Below are 18426 nucleotides of genomic sequence, written 5' to 3' on the forward strand. Positions count from 1 at the left end.
TATTTTTTTTAATAGTTATGTTAGTATTAAGAACGTTATTTATATTTCAAATTTTTCTTTTTTTTCTGTACAAACGCGTGTACGCATGTAACATTATACTGAAAACCTTGCTTGAGAAGGTTTTGGGACGCTCGAAGGCTTTAATTTGCAAGCTTCGCAGTTTACACTCTCATCGTCGCTCTCATCATCGCTTCCGTTGTTGTTTTCCTTAGTAGCGTCTGCTTCCAGAGAGTATTTATCTCTTATTACCTCTAAAGGTTCTGCTTGATTTCTGACTTTGTTCGCCTCATGTGCATATTTTTCTTGGTTCTTTTGGGACAAAATATGCGTAAAGGACTTTTGTTGTTCCCTCACATTCCAGTTTAGTTGTCGACTGATACTGTTAATAAACTCATCGGGCGAGGCTTCCACGGTTGGAAAAGCATATGGGCTGGCGCATATGGTTATAAAATCACCTTTTTGCAATTCAATTCTATCTTTCCCATCAAAAGCCGCCCATGCTGGAGCCCTTGACTTCATCGAGACTTTCACTTTTAAATTTATACTTTCTGGTAAGATGATGGGTCTGAAACTCAATGCATGTGGACAAATGGGTGTTAAAGCGATTGCATTGACGGTTGGGCATACCAATGACCCACCTGCACTCAAAGAATAGGCCGTGGACCCAGTCGGAGTAGCAGCAATCAGTCCGTCCGCCTGCGCAACGGTCATTAATGAGCCGTCACCATACAATTCTAACATGGATAGAAAAGGACTTGGACCACGATCGATGGTCACTTCGTTCAAAATGTGGTGTGTGCTTAGTTTTTCCACCACACATATTTTCTTCCCCGTGTTTGGGTCTACTTCAGGGCGGTGTCTACGATAAATTGTGCACTCCAACCTCAACCGTAAATTTGTCTTGATTTTATGATTCATAATCCGAGGTAAATCCTCCCTGAAATGTTCAAACTTAAAATTTGTTAAAAATCCTAGAGACCCTAATGAAAACGACATAACGGGTGGTACATGTCTCTGAAAAATGGAACTTACAAAAAGAACAGTACCGTCGCCACCCAAAGTCACTACCAAATCGAAGAAAACATCATGTTCCCTGATGAAATCCTTTGTCCAATACTTGATCCTTGATTCTCTACATTTACTATCTTCACATAACTCGCCAGCGGCAAATTTTTTGCTGTTTTTCAATTCGGAATCCACATAAACAGTCACACGTGGAAAATGTACCAAAACCCATTCTACCAACTCTCTTGTTAAGAAATACAGTGAGACATCGTTGAGTTTCGTAACAATCATCAAATTTTCCACATCCAGTTCCACTTTGGTATTAGATATATCTTTACTCAACATTCTTACACCATACGCCGTGGAGGCATACTGAAAGTGTGTATTACTACTCTTAGAACTTCCTCTTGTTCCGTTAATGCTCGTACCACCGCCACTGTTTGCATTGCCGTTCACGAGAGATGAATCTTTATTCAACAGGGAGCTTCTGCGCGAGCTGCTTTCACTTGATATTTTCCTCAACATTTCTTTGGCGTTGTCGATATCCTGAGTTCTATCAATTTGCTCATTGTTCATCATGGCCTTCTTCATCAAGTTATTATTGTTGTTATGATGATCATTTCGACCATCTTCCTCATTTACCCATTTATCTACGCCATTATTCATGTCATTCTCCTTCATCTCAAGAGCTTTTACTCTACTTATTTAGGGAGCCTATTGTATTTTTTTTTGGCTTACGATCACGATGTCAATGATCATTTGCCCTATTATACCTTTTTCTCCGTTCTCTTTGCGTAGTGCGGTGAAATAATTTCAGGATGCATGAAAGAGCAAATAAAAGTGACACACCGTTATATCGCAAGGCGCACCACATCAGTAATCAGATACCTGTGCATTCAAAATGAGTAGAAATGTAGATAAGGCCAACTCAGTTCTGGTACGATTTCAAGAGCAGCAAGCAGAGTCGGCAGGTGGATACAAGGATTATTCACGTTACCAGAGGCCCAGGAACGTGTCTAAGGTAAAATCCATAAAAGAGGCCAACGAATGGAAGCGACAAGTAAGTAAAGAGATAAAACAAAAAAGCACAAGAATATATGATCCGTCTTTAAATGAAATGCAGATTGCGGAACTTAACGACGAACTTAATAATCTTTTCAAAGAATGGAAGAGATGGCAGTGGCACATTGACCATACACTTATGGAAAAAAAAACCAAGAGGAAAAGGTTAGAAGACAGTCATGTGCTGATGAATTCAGGAAAGCTGATAAATGGTAAGAGATATTTTGGAAGAGCCCTGGAATTGCCTGAAGTAAAAGAATGGCTCAAGCAGTCTCAAAGGCAGAATGATGGGGGTTCTATAAACACCAAATGCATACCGAAGGATAGAAATGATTTTTATTACCATGGCAAAGTCACAGCCGCCTTAACCGAATTTGAGGCTAACTGGACATCCATTTTGAAAGCACATTATAATGTGCCTGTGAATGAAGATGAAGAAGAAATGTCAAGGCAGACACAAGAAATCCATGTACCAACTCTGGCAGATATGGAGCATTGGTTAGTGCAAAGAAGAAAAAAGAAACTAATGGATGAACTTAACCTTTAGCTATGGAAAATTATTCAAACATTTAGAAGAGGCACTATTTCGAATGACCATCACAAGCATTATAATCTTCAAACATGTCCGAGCTGCAGATATGAAGTAAAATAGTGATCGGGACTCATTTTTTTTTCTTCTATGATATCATATTGTCCCGTTCGTTATTAAATGTAATTCTTCCACCGTACTAGTTATCGAAGGCAAGATCTCCTTTTTACGCTTAGGTAGATTACATAGATTTCATAATGTACACCAATACAAATGTATCTTATACACTCGTCAAATCTTATATGAATCATGCAGGAGTAGCTCTCGTTTTCTTTTTACGAGCTACTTGAAAAAAAAAAACTAGCGAAAATCCTTTGCTTAGAAATCCAGATTTAAAACAAAACCGCCGAAAAGGGAAAGATTTTATGATAGGAAATACCTTAATAATTCTATATCATCCCGAGTCTTAGGAAAATGATTAGATCTGTGAGAAGGGTTTTCATTTACGTCTCAATATTCGTATTGATAATAGTTTTGAAAAGAACATTAAGTGGCACAGATCAAACGTCAATGAAACAACCAGTGGTGGTCATTGGCTCTGGTTTGGCAGGCTTAACCACAAGTAATCGTCTCATTAGTAAATACAGAATTCCTGTTGTGCTTTTGGATAAGGCGGCTTCTATTGGTGGGAATTCTATAAAGGCTTCTAGTGGTATTAATGGTGCTCACACAGACACTCAACAAAATTTAAAGGTAATGGACACTCCCGAATTGTTTTTGAAAGATACTTTGCATTCGGCTAAAGGCAGAGGGGTTCCATCACTGATGGATAAGTTGACTAAGGAATCCAAGAGTGCTATCAGGTGGTTGCAAACAGAATTCGATTTGAAATTAGACCTCCTTGCGCAATTGGGCGGTCACTCTGTTCCAAGGACCCATAGATCTTCTGGCAAATTACCACCAGGTTTTGAAATCGTGCAAGCGTTATCAAAAAAACTAAAGGATATCTCTTCCAAAGATTCCAATCTCGTGCAGATTATGCTAAACAGTGAAGTAGTGGATATCGAGCTTGATAATCAAGGTCATGTTACTGGTGTAGTATATATGGACGAGAACGGAAACCGTAAAATCATGAAGTCACACCATGTCGTGTTTTGCTCAGGTGGATTTGGTTACTCTAAGGAAATGTTGAAAGAGTACTCACCAAATTTGATTCACTTGCCAACTACTAATGGCAAACAGACTACAGGTGATGGTCAAAAAATCCTTTCAAAGTTGGGTGCCGAATTGATTGATATGGATCAAGTGCAGGTACACCCTACCGGCTTCATTGATCCAAATGACCGTGAAAATAACTGGAAGTTTTTGGCTGCAGAGGCATTGAGGGGTTTAGGCGGCATCTTATTGCATCCCACCACTGGAAGAAGGTTTACAAATGAATTGAGCACCAGAGATACAGTAACCATGGAAATACAGTCTAAATGTCCGAAAAATGATAATAGAGCACTTTTGGTAATGAGCGACAAAGTCTACGAGAACTATACGAATAACATAAACTTTTATATGTCCAAAAACTTAATCAAAAAAGTGTCAATCAACGATCTGATCCGACAATATGACCTACAAACTACAGCTTCTGAACTGGTAACTGAACTGAAGAGCTATTCCGATGTTAATACTAAGGATACGTTTGATAGGCCATTGATTATCAATGCCTTTGATAAAGATATTTCGACTGAATCAACTGTTTATGTTGGGGAAGTTACACCAGTTGTTCATTTCACAATGGGTGGTGTGAAAATTAATGAGAAATCTCAGGTAATTAAGAAAAATTCGGAAAGCGTTCTATCTAATGGGATATTTGCTGCTGGTGAAGTTTCGGGTGGTGTTCATGGAGCCAACAGATTGGGTGGATCTAGTTTGTTAGAGTGTGTTGTCTTTGGAAAGACAGCTGCGGATAACATAGCAAAATTGTACTGAGAATTTATAGGGAAATAAAAGATATTTTTGCAACGTACTTTACATTTCAATAATTAATGCGACATGATAGGATATACTGTTTGCTATTTCTTTCCGTAACGATATACGATTTTTTCTTTTCTTTGGAGTTCCAAATGAAGAATATATCTTGTTGGGAAAAGCTATAGTATTAGGTTTACAGAATATGGTAGAGGTTTCTCCCCGACGATATAGGAATCTACAAGAGAGAGCATGATTCTACACGATAATACTGCAATTTCTTCTTTGCGTTGAAGTGTCACCATTGCCTATCCTTTTACATTATCAATGTCAATGTTCCCTCTTCTAACAAACTGAATGACTTTTCTACACGATTCATATTATCTTCTTGCGCAGTAAATTATGTTAACGTAATAGTAGGGTCTCTTGTGCTTCATTATTTTGTAACTGTACACATAATTGACACGTTTAACAATTAGTGAGCGCAAGTGGTTTAGTGGTAAAATCCAACGTTGCCATCGTTGGGCCCCCGGTTCGATTCCGGGCTTGCGCAGTTTCTTTTCTTTTTTTCTGGAAAATAAGAAAACTTATTTATGGAAGCAAAAATGGAATAAAGGATTGGGACGAAGTTAGTGAAAAAAAACTGAAATAGTCCTAGAGTAACTCCGAAGTGTCTTTGTATAAGCTATTATCTAGAAATCACGAGAGGGGAAGAAATGTATCGCAGTAGAAACCGACCAAAAAGAGGTGGAGAAAATGAAGTTAAGGGACCAAATTCTGCCTTGACTCAATTTTTAAGAGAAGAAGGGATCAGTGCTGAAAATATCAAACAAAAATGGTACCAGCGACAGTCGAAGAAGCAAGAAGATGCAACAGACGAAAAAAAAGGTAAAGCGGAGGATGATAGCTTTACTGCCGAGATATCTCGAGTAGTTGAAGATGAAGAAATTGATGAAATTGGAACAGGTAGTGGTACCGAGACAGAAAGAGCTCAGGTTTCCTACGATGCCAGGATGAAATTAGTCCCTGCTGATAGTGATGAAGAAGAATATGAAACTAGCCACATTTCTGACACGCCAGTCAGTTTAAGTTCGGCTAATGACCGGGAATCATTGACTAAAAAAAGGCAAAATACTGCAAAAATTATCCAAAATCGTCGCAGAAAGCGTAAAAGAGCAGCTGACCTATTGGATAGACGCGTCAACAAAGTATCCAGCTTACAAAGTCTTTGTATTACGAAAATTAGTGAAAATATATCCAAGTGGCAAAAAGAGGCTGATGAATCATCAAAGTTGGTATTTAACAAATTGAGAGATGTCCTTGGTGGCGTATCAACCGCTAATTTGAATAATTTGGCAAAAGCACTATCGAAGAATAGGGCCCTGAATGATCATACTCTGCAACTTTTCTTGAAGACAGATCTAAAAAGGTTAACTTTCAGCGATTGTTCTAAAATTTCATTTGATGGTTACAAAACGCTAGCCATTTTTTCGCCACACCTAACCGAATTATCCCTACAAATGTGTGGGCAGTTGAACCATGAATCATTGCTTTACATTGCTGAAAAGCTTCCGAACTTGAAATCACTGAATTTAGATGGACCATTTCTGATCAACGAGGACACATGGGAGAAGTTCTTTGTAATAATGAAAGGTAGATTAGAAGAGTTCCACATTTCTAATACGCACCGCTTCACCGACAAATCATTATCTAATTTATTGATCAACTGCGGTTCTACCTTGGTATCCTTAGGGTTATCCAGACTAGATTCTATATCAAATTACGCTTTATTACCGCAGTACCTAGTCAACGACGAATTTCACAGTCTCTGTATTGAATATCCATTCAATGAAGAGGATGTTAACGATGAGATCATCATAAATCTGCTAGGTCAAATCGGGCGCACGTTACGTAAATTGGTTTTGAATGGCTGTATTGACTTGACAGATTCAATGATAATCAATGGTCTGACTGCATTCATTCCTGAGAAATGTCCATTGGAGGTATTGAGCTTGGAAGAATCAGATCAGATCACTACAGATTCACTGTCGTACTTTTTCAGCAAAGTAGAACTGAATAATTTGATTGAATGCAGCTTTAGAAGATGTCTACAATTGGGCGATATGGCAATTATAGAGCTATTGCTTAACGGAGCAAGAGATAGTCTGAGAAGCTTAAATCTCAATTCATTAAAAGAGCTAACTAAGGAGGCATTTGTGGCGTTAGCCTGTCCTAATCTGACGTATCTTGATCTTGGTTTTGTACGTTGTGTTGATGACTCGGTGATTCAAATGTTGGGTGAGCAAAATCCGAATTTAACTGTAATTGATGTTTTCGGAGACAATTTGGTTACTGAAAAGGCCACAATGAGGCCTGGACTTACGTTGATAGGGAGACAGAGTGACAGTATATAATAAAATAAAGACATATAAAACGTGTATTAGATAGAAAACGGAAAATTGACTAATGTTTTTATTCCTATTATACTCAGATCGTCAAATGTTGCCTTTATTTTCTATTGAAGGGATTTTATGGCATCTCGCGAATAATAAACAAACAATAATAGTAAAAAAAAAAGTGTAAACTTATGTATTCAGCGCAGATAAAAGGAAAAAAACGAGAAGTTTGACGTAAAGAAAAAAGTTCGAAAACTTTTGTAGCAGTTGAAAGTTTTGTATGCTATGTCAATTAGGCCTCTCACGTTAAACGGTTTAGATGAGCCAGAAACCTCTTTTGAAGAACTGAATACAACTCTACCTCGCTTTCAATCCCATGAAACATTAACTTTGGAAGAAAACGTGCCACCATTGAGTACATCAACTTATATACCGCCTCCATCCTCGGTAGGTACTTCTGACACTGGCACGGTATTTTCCAATAGTACCAGCGCGTTTTGGTCTAATAAGCAAGCAGACGATGATCAGGACATGGAGGTAGACCAGGATGATGAATTTCTAAATGACTTCCAGGAATTCCAAAATAAAAAGGATGATTTTGACGATGCTATTAAAACAAATTTTCATTTGAGAAATGGATGTCGAACTGGCCCTTTCAAAAACGACATTTTCGCAGAAGAGTTTGATAGAAAACTGAGTTTGGAAGATAAACCAAGGCTAAAGCAACCTAGATCAATGATGGAATTGAAACCAAAAAGAAAACTATCAAATAGCGTCACTTCAAGAAACTTAAGGTCTGGTAATTCTGTAAGATTTAAGAAATCTATGCCTAACTTAGCTTTAGTTAATCCAGCTATCAGAGAAGAAGAAGAGGACGAAGAACGAGAAAGAGAAGATCAACGAGAGTTTAATTACAAGATTGATAACGATACGCAGGACACAATTTTGGCGAAATTCAGTTCAGATGATGAAGGTGACTTTCTGACAGGATTTGAAGAATTAGAGGGTGAAGCAATTGATGAAACGATTTCTTCGAACGATAAAGAAAGTGCCGACCATCCGCGTTTCTTAAAGAAGTCATCCTCATCTTTGCCATTAAAAATATCACCTGCACAATATGATATAGTAAAGCATGACGAATTATTAACTCCAGGTCTTCATAGGCGACAACGAGATTGGAATACCCAGCAGGAACTGGACTCTTTTAAAGAAAAACGATCAGTAAGACACTGTTCTAATCAAAATGTACAACTCAATGGTCCAGCTAAAATCAAAACAATAAAACAGCAAATTGATCATAATACTCCAATGAAGAAAGGTTCTATGATATATAACCCGAAAACTATGAAGTGGGAAGGAAATGAAAACGTCTTAAGCAAATTTAGTGATGTAGACACGGCAAACAGGAAAGCTTTATTGATAAAAAACAAGCTACAACGAGATGCAGATTCTAAGAAGCAAAAATATTCTGATCTACAGCATGCAAGAGCCACTTCGAGAAATCAAAAGGTCATCGGGAACATGATTTTAGATGAACAAAATTTAAGATGGGTTAGTGTTTCAGAGGAAGAAGCAGACCCTTTTGCAGGCATTCCTGAGATAAACTTACCACCAGTTGGCAAAAGTATGAAAAAACGTAGCTCCTCACCATTTTTGCGTTCCAAAAGCCAAGTTAATACGCCATTTGTTTCAAATGACAATGATGGCGTTTATCAAAGTACGGCTGCTCAAGCAAGACTCCGTAAATACCATTCAATGAGGACACTTAACGGTACAACAGAAACTCCAGAAATAAGCTCTACTTTCCATTTGAGTTCAAGAGCATTGGAAAAATTTTACCACGAGGAGAACAGGTGGTGTAAAAAGTTAGCCTCATGGTTTATACCCCGAGATGAGACCATTATCAGTGTTGATGAGGAAACAATCATGGATGAAAGTACGGTCAATAGCAAGAGAAAATCCTATATGTATGAAATCAGGAACATGGTAATCAATTCGACAAAAGATTAGCCCTTTAGCCTTCTTATAACTGTTTCTTTACCGTTATCTTGAGTACATTCATTTCTCTTACATTCCAAAATTAGATAGAACCTTGAATCGTGTCAACTTTTCGCCGACATTTCGCGTCTGACAGAAAAAGAAATGTTGCAGAAAATTCGAATAGATGTTTCAAATGAAAATAGACCATGAGGGACACATTAACATTTCAAACAAAAGAGCCCTTGATGATTATTAAAACAGATCTTTATGGTTTGTTTAGCAAACACTTTGGTAATTTCATGAATATTTGACTAGCAGGAACAGAAAATCAAAAATGTTTAACCATGATTGGAAGTACTCCATTAATTCTAAGACTTTCGCCGATTTAAACATTGAATTATTTCGAAACCACAAGTTCAAAACTGTTTTAAATTACATAATAGGTGTAGTTGGGTGGAATGGATTAAAACTCGCCCTTTTTGTTTCTGACATTTACACATGTATCAAATTGCTGGCATTCAACTCCTGGTCAAACAACATCATCAAACCATACTTACCCTTTAAAATATCCAAATGGTTGTTTAGCGGTTGTATTTTAGCATCGATTGTGCTATTGATATGGGAGGCTATAGCGGGAATGAGGATTTACAAAACGGGAAATATCTCTTTGACTTATGTCAACAATTTTTCCAGAAACCTAAATTCAGTGCTCAATTATTCCAAGTTTTGTGTTTATAATATGATCGAACGAAAGGGTTTTCGACAGAAAATGACATTTTTTACTTTTTTTCAACTGAAAGATTGTATTAGATTAATCTTCACGGATACCCCAAGGCAAGTTATTAATGGTCTTACGCTGTGGTCAGTTCTCGTAACAGTAAATAAAAACGAGGATCTAGGCGATCTGGAATCATTTACCGGTTTGATCAACAAAATAAAGAACATTGGCCAGACCAATCATGAAGAAGCAGTGATATTGTCGCTGATGCTATTTTCCTTTATAATCTGGGCATTATTTGTCTTCAAGTTTCTGCTTGCTGTCATTTGCTCGATTTTTGTTTATTATAAAATAATCAATGATCAGGAATATAGCGGGTTGCGTGAGTACATTTGTGTTACCGTCAGCGAAAATGTTGATGAACTTGTTGAAAGACAAAGGAAAAAGGAAAATGATGACACGATTTATAAGACAGGTCTTCTCGAATCTCAGACTTTTGACGATTTTAAAGAAGTTGAAAATAAAATTGAAACATCTTTTAATGATACGTCATATGCTTCTAATAATGATTCTATGATTGAGCTAATAGAGAGAAGACCCGAATACAAAAGTCAGGATGTATGTGGGCCCATTCCCACAATGAAGAAAACGGAAACAATGGAATCGTTCGTTGACAATGGCAATCCACAATATACCACTAGATTCTCTGCGATTCTAGATTCACCATATATCAACAGCTATGAAAGTAATGATATAAAGAAAGCAAAAATACAAAGCAGAAGCGTAAATACTCCAAAATATGAGGATTTGTCTTCTTCTGACATTTTCAACAAAATACACTCTGCTGGACAATTAAAATCTACAACTTCTATGGAGTTTCACGGGCCATTAGATTCTATGCCAAATACAACAAACAACATCCGTAATTTTAATAGCAACAGTAGTAGACCTAGACCACCTCCTTTACAGACAAAAAGTTCGATTAATTCAAAAGCTGACTCGAATGATAATGGAAGGATTTATACACCAATGAAAGCGTACTTCAGGGAGCCTGATCTTCCGAGGAAGGGTTTGCTGGAAGATGAAGATCGTACATATAATTATACTTAATAGGCTGGCAAAAGCCCTTTGCATATTTCATGAATTAGATAGACGTGATTAGAAACAGCCGTTAGTATGTTTCTGATAAAAATAATACTTTTTTTGTAACACTATTTTCATATATTGGATTGATACCGGTTATAGCACAAACATAACAGCCATGAAAGTTTCTTTGAAAACCCCTTTTAACATTTGCTTGTAAGAGATAGGTTAATTTTTTATAGTTGCTGAGATTCCATTGTTGGTAAAGACTTAATATTAGGTATACAGAATATACTAGGAGTTCTCTCTGGGTATGTAGGAATCCACAAAAGGGTGTCACTAGTTCAACATAATAACATCTTTTTTTTATTCCTTCTTTGATATTTTGTCATATTATCCTATTATTTTATCAATCCTTGCATTTCAGCTTCCAATAGATTTGATATTTGTTTCTCAATATTATGTCATCTTCATACACAGTATGTGATAATATACTAGTAACATGAATACTACTAAATGAGTACTACCTTAGGGGTTCATTACAGCAGCTTAAGCGAAAGTAGAAAATGAGGCGGATATTTGTTGGAATAAAAATCAACTATCATCTACTAACTAGTATTTACGTTACTAGTATATTATCATATACGGTGTTAGAAGATGACGCAAATGATGAGAAATAGTCATCTAAATTAGTGGAAGCTGAAACGCAAGGATTGATAATGTAATAGGATCAATGAATATTAACATATAAAATGATGATAATAATATTTATAGAATTGTGTAGAATTGCAGATTCCCTTTTATGGATTCCTAAATCCTCGAGGAGAACTTCTAGTATATCTACATACCTAATATTATTGCCTTATTAAAAATGGAATCCCAACAATTACATCAAAATCCACATTCTCTACAATATTGATTTCCATCGTGTAAGTTTTCTGCACGAAGTTTATTCATTCAATTTGAAGTGCTTCGTAATAATATTACTATGCAACTTAGGTACCTCATATTTCTTAGAGTTCAACCAAGTTGGTTCCGTTGGCGTAATGGTAACGCGTCTCCCTCCTAAGGAGAAGACTGCGGGTTCGAGTCCCGTACGGAACGTTGATTATTTTTTTTTTTTCGTTTCTTTATAGAAAAAATTCAGACGATATTACCTTGCGATGAGATAATCTTACCGCAGAAAGAGTGCCACAGTGGTAATAACTAGTTGAAGGTTCATATTATATAAAAAACTCTAAGAATAAAAATGGTATCTAGTGCAGTTAAATGTGGCATATGTCGCGGAGTTGATGGTAAATATAAATGTCCTAAATGTGGCGTACGATATTGCTCCTTGAAATGCTATAAAGATGCTGCAAAGCATGTTCATAAGGAAAGCGAACAACCCAGGGCTGGTACAGAAGCTAATGTGGAAGTTGTTAATAACGATAAGATCATAAACAGTTCACTCGCAATGAATAAAACATTAAAGACGAAGGCATTCGATGATATATATCAAAATAGCGCAGAATTGCAAGAGCTGTTGAAATACAACACGGTGAAGTTCCATTTGGCAAAGGTTTATAGAATTTTGTCCAGTACTGTTAACGATGGAAGTTCTGGAAAAATGAACAGCGATCTACAAAAAGAACTAGCTGTAAATTATTTGAATACATTACGATATGGTGGTATACATTATAATGAAGCAATTGAGGAATTTTGCCAGATTTTATTAGATAAATTAAATGCGGTGAAGAAATAAGAATTATCGTTGTTAGCATGATTTTTAAGATTGAGCATTTTATTCATTTTTAACCATATAATAGTGAAGGTGAGGACTAATAACAAAGTACTTGTTGAAAGGGTCGGGTTGCTTTTAGGTTTTTTCTTCTCGTTAAGGATTTCCCACTTGTCTGGCAAGGCGTCAAGCAGACTTGGAAAATAATGATATTATGTCAGAATTTTTGTGTGAGGCGCTTCTATTGCAAGTTTGTGACACCTTATAATAAAAGTGAACCATGTATTTACATATGATTAGGGAAAGTTCCACCATCATCTTATGATCTTCATGGCCGTTTTGGTCTTCTTTTTAACTTGAAGTCCAACTTGGCGACTGTACATATATACATATATATAGCAATAAGTATAACAAGGCAACAAATCAGGTCCCATTATTTAATTTGAAGTCATCTACTGCCCCATAAGAACCTCTATATTATCAGTAGATTCTTTCTTTTAGGGAAATCGAACCTCGATATTGTAAGAGAAACCCGCGCCACTCCTAAAAAGGTATTTTGAAGGAGAGGATGATTTGGAGCAACATTTGGTACACTTTATCCTCAGTTTTTCGCTAACTACCTCGCAACTTGTTGTTGTGGATGAAATTTTTGATATTAATTTCAATAAATAAAATATATGCAAATATCATTATAATTTGTCAAGTGCGGGAAATAGACTATGCAGTGATTTAGTGTGCAAGTTTGCCCACTTCACATTCATACCAAATATTTCTTCCCACTCATTTTTATCGTATTAGCACTACATACGTGACTTTTTAGCTCAGCTTTCGGACTGGATAGCTTTACTGACTTACTTTCTACAAGCGATATCATTCGTCACAGTACTCCAAAGAAGTCTGGGCATTTAATTTTCTTCTTTATCAAGTCCGCCATTATGAAGGAATGTATTGGGTAATAGTTGACATACCGATGTTCTGCTGGTAGCATCGATGAACGAAAATAGGTAACGGCTTGCCGCTGAAGATATTGGAAATGAGACAGATCATTCTAGGGTAAAATGCGCTGTAGAGCTAGCGTCAATTGCGATTTTCGAACACTGGCTGCAGGTATTTCTGTTTTCTCGGCTTTCATTATAGTAATGTGAAGCTACTAGGAGAATCACGAAACATCTTTTTAGTAGGATGAGAACACCACGCTCTCCTAACTGGAAGTAATTTTTGGTATGCTTAGAGATCTGTTCCTCTCTTATGACTTCTTTTTCGCCTACTATAAACTTAATATCAACATATTTAGTTAGTTTTTTCAGAGCAATACGTGTTTATTTTTTCACAACTTCGCATGGCATTATGTATCATTGCAGCGTAAATTTTTACATTTAGTAATATCTAATAACATATACACAAAAAAGGGACAGATTTTTGAATTAAATAAACCAAGCGTAAATCAGTATTGCTCTTACCGCAGTAGGGGGAGTTATCTACTCCTGCTTAACGTAGAGAAACAATAGTAAAAGTTATGCTTGTGTTGGAATAAAAATCAACTATCGGCTGGCAACTAATAGGGACACTACCAATATATTATCATATACGGTGTTAGACGATGACATAAGATACGAGGAACTGTCATCGAAGTTAGAGGAAGCTGAAATGCAAGGATTGATAATGTAATAGGATAATGAAACATATAAAACGGAATGAGGAATAATCGTAATATTAGTATATAGAGATAAAGATTCCATTTTGAGGATTCCTATATCCTCGAGGAGAACTTCTAGTATATTCTGTATACCTGATATTATAGCCTTTACCAACAATAGAATCCCACCAATTATCTCAAAATTCACCAGTATCTTAAAGAGAATGTGGATTTTGATGTAATTGTTGGGATTCCATTGTGATTAAGGCTATAATATTAGGTATGTAGAAAGTACTAGAAGTTCTCCTCCAGGATTTAGGAATCCATAAAAGGGAATCTGCAATTCTACACAATTCTATAAATATTATTATCATCATTTTATATGTTAATATTCATTGATCCTATTACATTATCAATCCTTGCGTTTCAGCTTCCACTAATTTAGATGACTATTTCTCATCATTTGCGTCATCTTCTAACACCGTATATGATAATATACTAGTAACGTAAATACTAGTTAGTAGATGATAGTTGATTTTTATTCCAACATATCTCAACATTAATTACTCGGAACTTTTTTTTGATTTGTTATATAATAACAGAAAATCCAGATTTGTACAGAAAGAAAATCCGTGATAGTTTAATGGTCAGAATGGGCGCTTGTCGCGTGCCAGATCGGGGTTCAATTCCCCGTCGCGGAGATTTTTTTGGCTACTGTTGCGGTTACATATAACATACTTTTTGCATATATCGTAAGTTATCAGACACCATCTGGCTCACTGAAAGTTTATTTCTATGTGCTTTCTGAAACGTATGTATATATGAGATTCAAAAACAATATTTAAATATTTTCGATATTATACCTACAATGCAATGGGCTCCTTCTAACTTGAGAACCTCTTCCCGGGTGTTCTTACAGGTCCATATCCTGGCGGAAACTCCTTATGTCTACTTCTGAATCAGAATCCAATTTCGGTTTTTTTTCATAATGTGTATTTTCACGATCACGCTCACGCTCATGTCCAAGTCCCGTTATGTCATTTAGGTTTCTCGTGTCCCCTCTTCCGTGATTGATTGTTCGTGCTTTCCAGGATTTTATACGACTAGCATTCCTAGGAGGATGTTCGACACTTAAAGGCGGCATAGAAAGTCTAAATTTAGGTGCTATATTTTCATTAATATTTGAGAGGTCCCCATTTGATTCGTTGAAACTGAAATTATACTTGACTGCGCTGTCTTTTTCAAAAGGTTCCTTATGAGCTTCATTTTCGCGGTGTTGGTTTTCACTGAACTTATTAAGCTTTCTTTCCCTTTCTTTCACCGGATTTAAAGATTTATCCTGCGAGTTTGAAAGGATATCATTTCTTCGTTTATAGCACCAAGCCCTTAACTCGTCAGCAGTCACATTTGAGTCCAATGCACATAGTATATCATCCAAACAGGTGAGGTAGCCCTGATGTTTGGTTAAAGAGTTTTTCTCATTAGCCACCCGGTAAAGTCTTGTCACCGCATTGGCGGCTAGCTTGAACTCTTGAGAAAGTTCCAAATTAAGACTCTCAATCGCTTGCTTTGTAGGAGGTTGCTCTGGAGGTAAACTTGATTCCAATGAATGCATTTGCTCCATAATTGAATATATTCTGCTCTTGAATTAGATATGTGTCGTCGGTAAAAAAGGTTTCTTGAAATGTAATTGTATGAGCTGCCACGATGCTAAACTGCAAAACGACGTAAGACAAGTACAGTAGAATGAATGGCTGCGCTTCACCACCAATGATTTGTATCAGGCTAACGTGCACTTGGAAGGTGGAAACGATGCTTTTGTCCAGATGCCTTTACGAGTAAGGAAAAAGAACCATTTGAAATTTTTTCAAGCGCACTTTTAGAACAAATTCGAAAAGTGAAGAAAATATAGGTGGGGTAACAAGGAAAAGAGGCTACAAGAGTTCGTTAATATATTATCTCCGTATTGTGTAAAGGAATATGTCACAATTTGATAATAACTCTTCGTTAAGAGCTTGAAAGAAATATTTCAACTTGCAAGTCTGGGAAGTGAATGGAGACATAAAAAACAAAAAAATCTCCCGGGGGCGAGTCGAACGCCCGATCTCAAGATTTCGTAGTGATAAATTACAGTCTTGCGCCTTAAACCAACTTGGCTACCGAGAGTATTTAATTGTTGAAGAAAGAGTATACTACATAACACATATACAATTGAAAAAGAGATTTCAAATAATTATCCGGTCCTTCCAAGATGGTTCAGAGTGAAATTTATACTAAAGCTAAGGGATGGAAGAGAATACTGACAAATTAATGAACAAATACTTGAAATGAGATAGCAACTGAGGAACAAACGTAAGTATTTTCAACGGAATTAGAAATAGCGACATCATGACCAGCTTATTCGCAAATGTGATTTTCGGTTGGGAAGTATTAAGTCAGCATCATCATATGAAAATACTTCATAACTTTTCTGGAGGATACCTTTTGAAGAGAGAAACCTGTATTTTGCACAGTGGATTAGAGCCGAAACTTCATATGCTGCTGCGTTATTTTCCATAGCTATAGTAACGTTGGAACAAGAATCAACTATTACCTATCGAAGAGTTTTCATGTTACTATTATATTATCCCATACTGTGTAAGAAGATAACATAAGGATTGAGAAACAGTAACAAAGTCTAATGAAAGCTAAAAATGCAAGGATTGATAATGTAATAGGATAATGAGTGACAAAGTATCAAAGAAGGAATAAAAAAAAGACATTATTATGTTGAACTAGTGACACCCTTTTGTGGATTCCTACATACCCAGAGAGAACTCCTAGTATATTCTGTATACCTAATATTAAGTCTTTACCAACAATGGAATCCCAGCAATTATCAAAAAATTCACCTTTCTTCCAAACATTAATTTGTTCCACGGGTCCATTTTTATAATTACGAAATAATTGTGCATTGGTAACAAAGGGAGAAAGCGATATCCTAAACTAGTAGGTTACAGTTGATAATATAAAAAGTTGGAAAATAGCTTAGAAATGAAGAAGAGAATAACGGCTTCTATGCGGTTGTGACTTTTGACGCGTTAGGCGTGGTGCTAAAGATGGCGAAAAAATGTAACGTCTTCCCAAGAAGTACGCTTCTAAACTAAATATGATTCATAGTGGACAGAAAGATCACCATTTTGAATGATGGGTCGTGGCAAATTAATACTGATAGAAGGATTGGATAGGACTGGTAAAACCACGCAATGTAATATTCTTTACAAAAAATTGCAACCAAACTGTAAACTATTGAAGTTCCCCGAAAGGTCTACCCGAATCGGAGGACTCATAAACGAATATTTGACGGATGATAGTTTCCAATTATCAGATCAGGCAATTCACCTCTTGTTTTCGGCAAATAGATGGGAAATAGTTGACAAGATAAAGAAAGATTTACTAGAAGGCAAGAACATTGTCATGGACAGATATGTTTATTCTGGAGTGGCATATTCTGCCGCTAAGGGGACAAATGGAATGGATTTGGATTGGTGCTTGCAACCCGATGTAGGGTTGCTGAAACCGGATTTGACATTATTTTTAAGCACTCAAGATGTCGACAATAACGCCGAAAAATCTGGATTTGGTGACGAAAGATACGAAACTGTTAAGTTTCAAGAAAAAGTGAAGCAAACTTTTATGAAGCTATTGGATAAAGAGATAAGGAAAGGCGATGAGTCAATCACGATTGTAGACGTTACTAATAAGGGCATTCAGGAAGTTGAAGCGCTTATTTGGCAAATCGTTGAGCCTGTTTTGAGTACGCATATTGATCATGATAAATTTTCGTTCTTCTAGGAGGATCTGTACATATATCCTAGTCTAGTCTATCTAAAATACTTAGTCTTTCTAACAGCATATCCTTTGAAATTTCTTGTATTTCCCCTCCAATAAACATCTCGTCCATTATCATATAGACTTTGTAAAAGTTGAATACGATATCCAGTTCACAGACATTGCCGAAAAATGCATCTAGCACCTCCACAAACAGATGGATGTGGCACAAATATATGGGTTCATCGTCAAGTAAGTCCACACCCATGACAAAATACAGACCCGCATACCTCCTGTATATGAGTTTCGTCGAATCGGAAAACTCTACGAAGTTACTCTGATGCTTATGATCTCTGGAAGATATGAGTCTATAAATCTGCGCAATGGCATCCTGGCTACGCTGAGGATCCGAACTGTGTACATCGAACCATCTCACCAACCGCACCACACCCTGCTTATTAAAGCACAGTATAAACTGTACTGCCATTTTTTTTATCCCTTACAGCAAACAAGTCTCCGTTCTTCACA

At 36.6% G+C, this 18426-nt stretch overlaps 10 protein-coding genes and 4 non-coding genes across 14 annotated transcripts, besides 7 other annotated features; 10 read left to right on the forward strand and 4 right to left on the reverse strand.

Moving 5' to 3' along the window:
• Positions 1-93: 93 nt before the first annotated feature.
• Positions 94-1686, reverse strand: UTR1 (NADH/NAD(+) kinase; the record flags this gene model as incomplete). Its single annotated transcript, NM_001181707.1, has 1 exon — positions 94-1686. The coding sequence occupies one exon, from the start codon at positions 1684-1686 to the stop codon at positions 94-96; it is 1593 nt and encodes a 530-aa protein (NP_012583.1).
• A 220-nt stretch (positions 1687-1906) lies between these two features.
• ISY1 (Isy1p) lies at positions 1907-2614 on the forward strand (the record flags this gene model as incomplete). Its single annotated transcript, NM_001181708.3, has 1 exon — positions 1907-2614. One exon carries the CDS (start codon positions 1907-1909, stop codon positions 2612-2614), a length of 708 nt encoding a protein of 235 aa, NP_012584.3.
• A 456-nt stretch (positions 2615-3070) lies between these two features.
• On the forward strand, positions 3071-4576 carry OSM1 (fumarate reductase; the record flags this gene model as incomplete). The annotated part of the gene is made up of 1 exon (NM_001181709.1): positions 3071-4576. The coding sequence occupies one exon, from the start codon at positions 3071-3073 to the stop codon at positions 4574-4576; it is 1506 nt and encodes a 501-aa protein (NP_012585.1).
• Positions 4577-4725: 149 nt separating this feature from the next.
• Positions 4726-4885: a long terminal repeat (Ty1 LTR).
• A 152-nt stretch (positions 4886-5037) lies between these two features.
• Positions 5038-5108, forward strand: SUF23. Its single transcript has one exon. It is a non-coding gene; the product is annotated as a tRNA-Gly (tRNA).
• A 163-nt stretch (positions 5109-5271) lies between these two features.
• On the forward strand, positions 5272-6969 carry RAD7 (UV-damaged DNA-binding protein RAD7; the record flags this gene model as incomplete). Its single annotated transcript, NM_001181710.1, has 1 exon — positions 5272-6969. One exon carries the CDS (start codon positions 5272-5274, stop codon positions 6967-6969), a length of 1698 nt encoding a protein of 565 aa, NP_012586.1.
• A 267-nt stretch (positions 6970-7236) lies between these two features.
• BFA1 (Bfa1p) lies at positions 7237-8961 on the forward strand (the record flags this gene model as incomplete). Its single annotated transcript, NM_001181711.3, has 1 exon — positions 7237-8961. The coding sequence occupies one exon, from the start codon at positions 7237-7239 to the stop codon at positions 8959-8961; it is 1725 nt and encodes a 574-aa protein (NP_012587.3).
• A 304-nt stretch (positions 8962-9265) lies between these two features.
• Positions 9266-10759, forward strand: KCH1 (Kch1p; the record flags this gene model as incomplete). The annotated part of the gene is made up of 1 exon (NM_001181712.1): positions 9266-10759. One exon carries the CDS (start codon positions 9266-9268, stop codon positions 10757-10759), a length of 1494 nt encoding a protein of 497 aa, NP_012588.1.
• Positions 10760-10950: 191 nt separating this feature from the next.
• Positions 10951-11251: a long terminal repeat (Ty1 LTR).
• Positions 11252-11312: 61 nt separating this feature from the next.
• Positions 11313-11644: a long terminal repeat (Ty1 LTR).
• A 120-nt stretch (positions 11645-11764) lies between these two features.
• Positions 11765-11836, forward strand: HSX1. Its single transcript has one exon. It is a non-coding gene; the product is annotated as a tRNA-Arg (tRNA).
• A 145-nt stretch (positions 11837-11981) lies between these two features.
• Positions 11982-12476, forward strand: HIT1 (Hit1p; the record flags this gene model as incomplete). Its single annotated transcript, NM_001181713.1, has 1 exon — positions 11982-12476. The coding sequence occupies one exon, from the start codon at positions 11982-11984 to the stop codon at positions 12474-12476; it is 495 nt and encodes a 164-aa protein (NP_012589.1).
• Positions 12477-13755: 1279 nt separating this feature from the next.
• Positions 13756-13990: an origin of replication (ARS1018; Autonomously Replicating Sequence).
• Positions 13976-14297: a long terminal repeat (Ty1 LTR).
• Positions 14298-14304: 7 nt separating this feature from the next.
• Positions 14305-14637: a long terminal repeat (Ty1 LTR).
• An 80-nt stretch (positions 14638-14717) lies between these two features.
• Positions 14718-14789, forward strand: YNCJ0026W. The gene has a single exon. It is a non-coding gene; the product is annotated as a tRNA-Asp (tRNA).
• Positions 14790-15001: 212 nt separating this feature from the next.
• Positions 15002-15712, reverse strand: YJR056C (uncharacterized protein; the record flags this gene model as incomplete). Its single annotated transcript, NM_001181714.3, has 1 exon — positions 15002-15712. One exon carries the CDS (start codon positions 15710-15712, stop codon positions 15002-15004), a length of 711 nt encoding a protein of 236 aa, NP_012590.3.
• Positions 15713-16165: 453 nt separating this feature from the next.
• SUP4 lies at positions 16166-16254 on the reverse strand. The gene is given in 2 exon segments: positions 16166-16201; positions 16216-16254. It is a non-coding gene; the product is annotated as a tRNA-Tyr (tRNA).
• A 403-nt stretch (positions 16255-16657) lies between these two features.
• Positions 16658-16980: a long terminal repeat (Ty1 LTR).
• Positions 16981-17271: 291 nt separating this feature from the next.
• CDC8 (bifunctional thymidylate/uridylate kinase) lies at positions 17272-17922 on the forward strand (the record flags this gene model as incomplete). Its single annotated transcript, NM_001181715.1, has 1 exon — positions 17272-17922. The coding sequence occupies one exon, from the start codon at positions 17272-17274 to the stop codon at positions 17920-17922; it is 651 nt and encodes a 216-aa protein (NP_012591.1).
• A 19-nt stretch (positions 17923-17941) lies between these two features.
• APS2 (Aps2p) lies at positions 17942-18385 on the reverse strand (the record flags this gene model as incomplete). The annotated part of the gene is made up of 1 exon (NM_001181716.1): positions 17942-18385. One exon carries the CDS (start codon positions 18383-18385, stop codon positions 17942-17944), a length of 444 nt encoding a protein of 147 aa, NP_012592.1.
• Positions 18386-18426: the final 41 nt, after the last annotated feature.

Source organism: Saccharomyces cerevisiae, chromosome X, assembly GCF_000146045.2.
Source record: "Saccharomyces cerevisiae S288C chromosome X, complete sequence".
Lineage (NCBI taxonomy): Eukaryota > Fungi > Ascomycota > Saccharomycetes > Saccharomycetales > Saccharomycetaceae > Saccharomyces > Saccharomyces cerevisiae.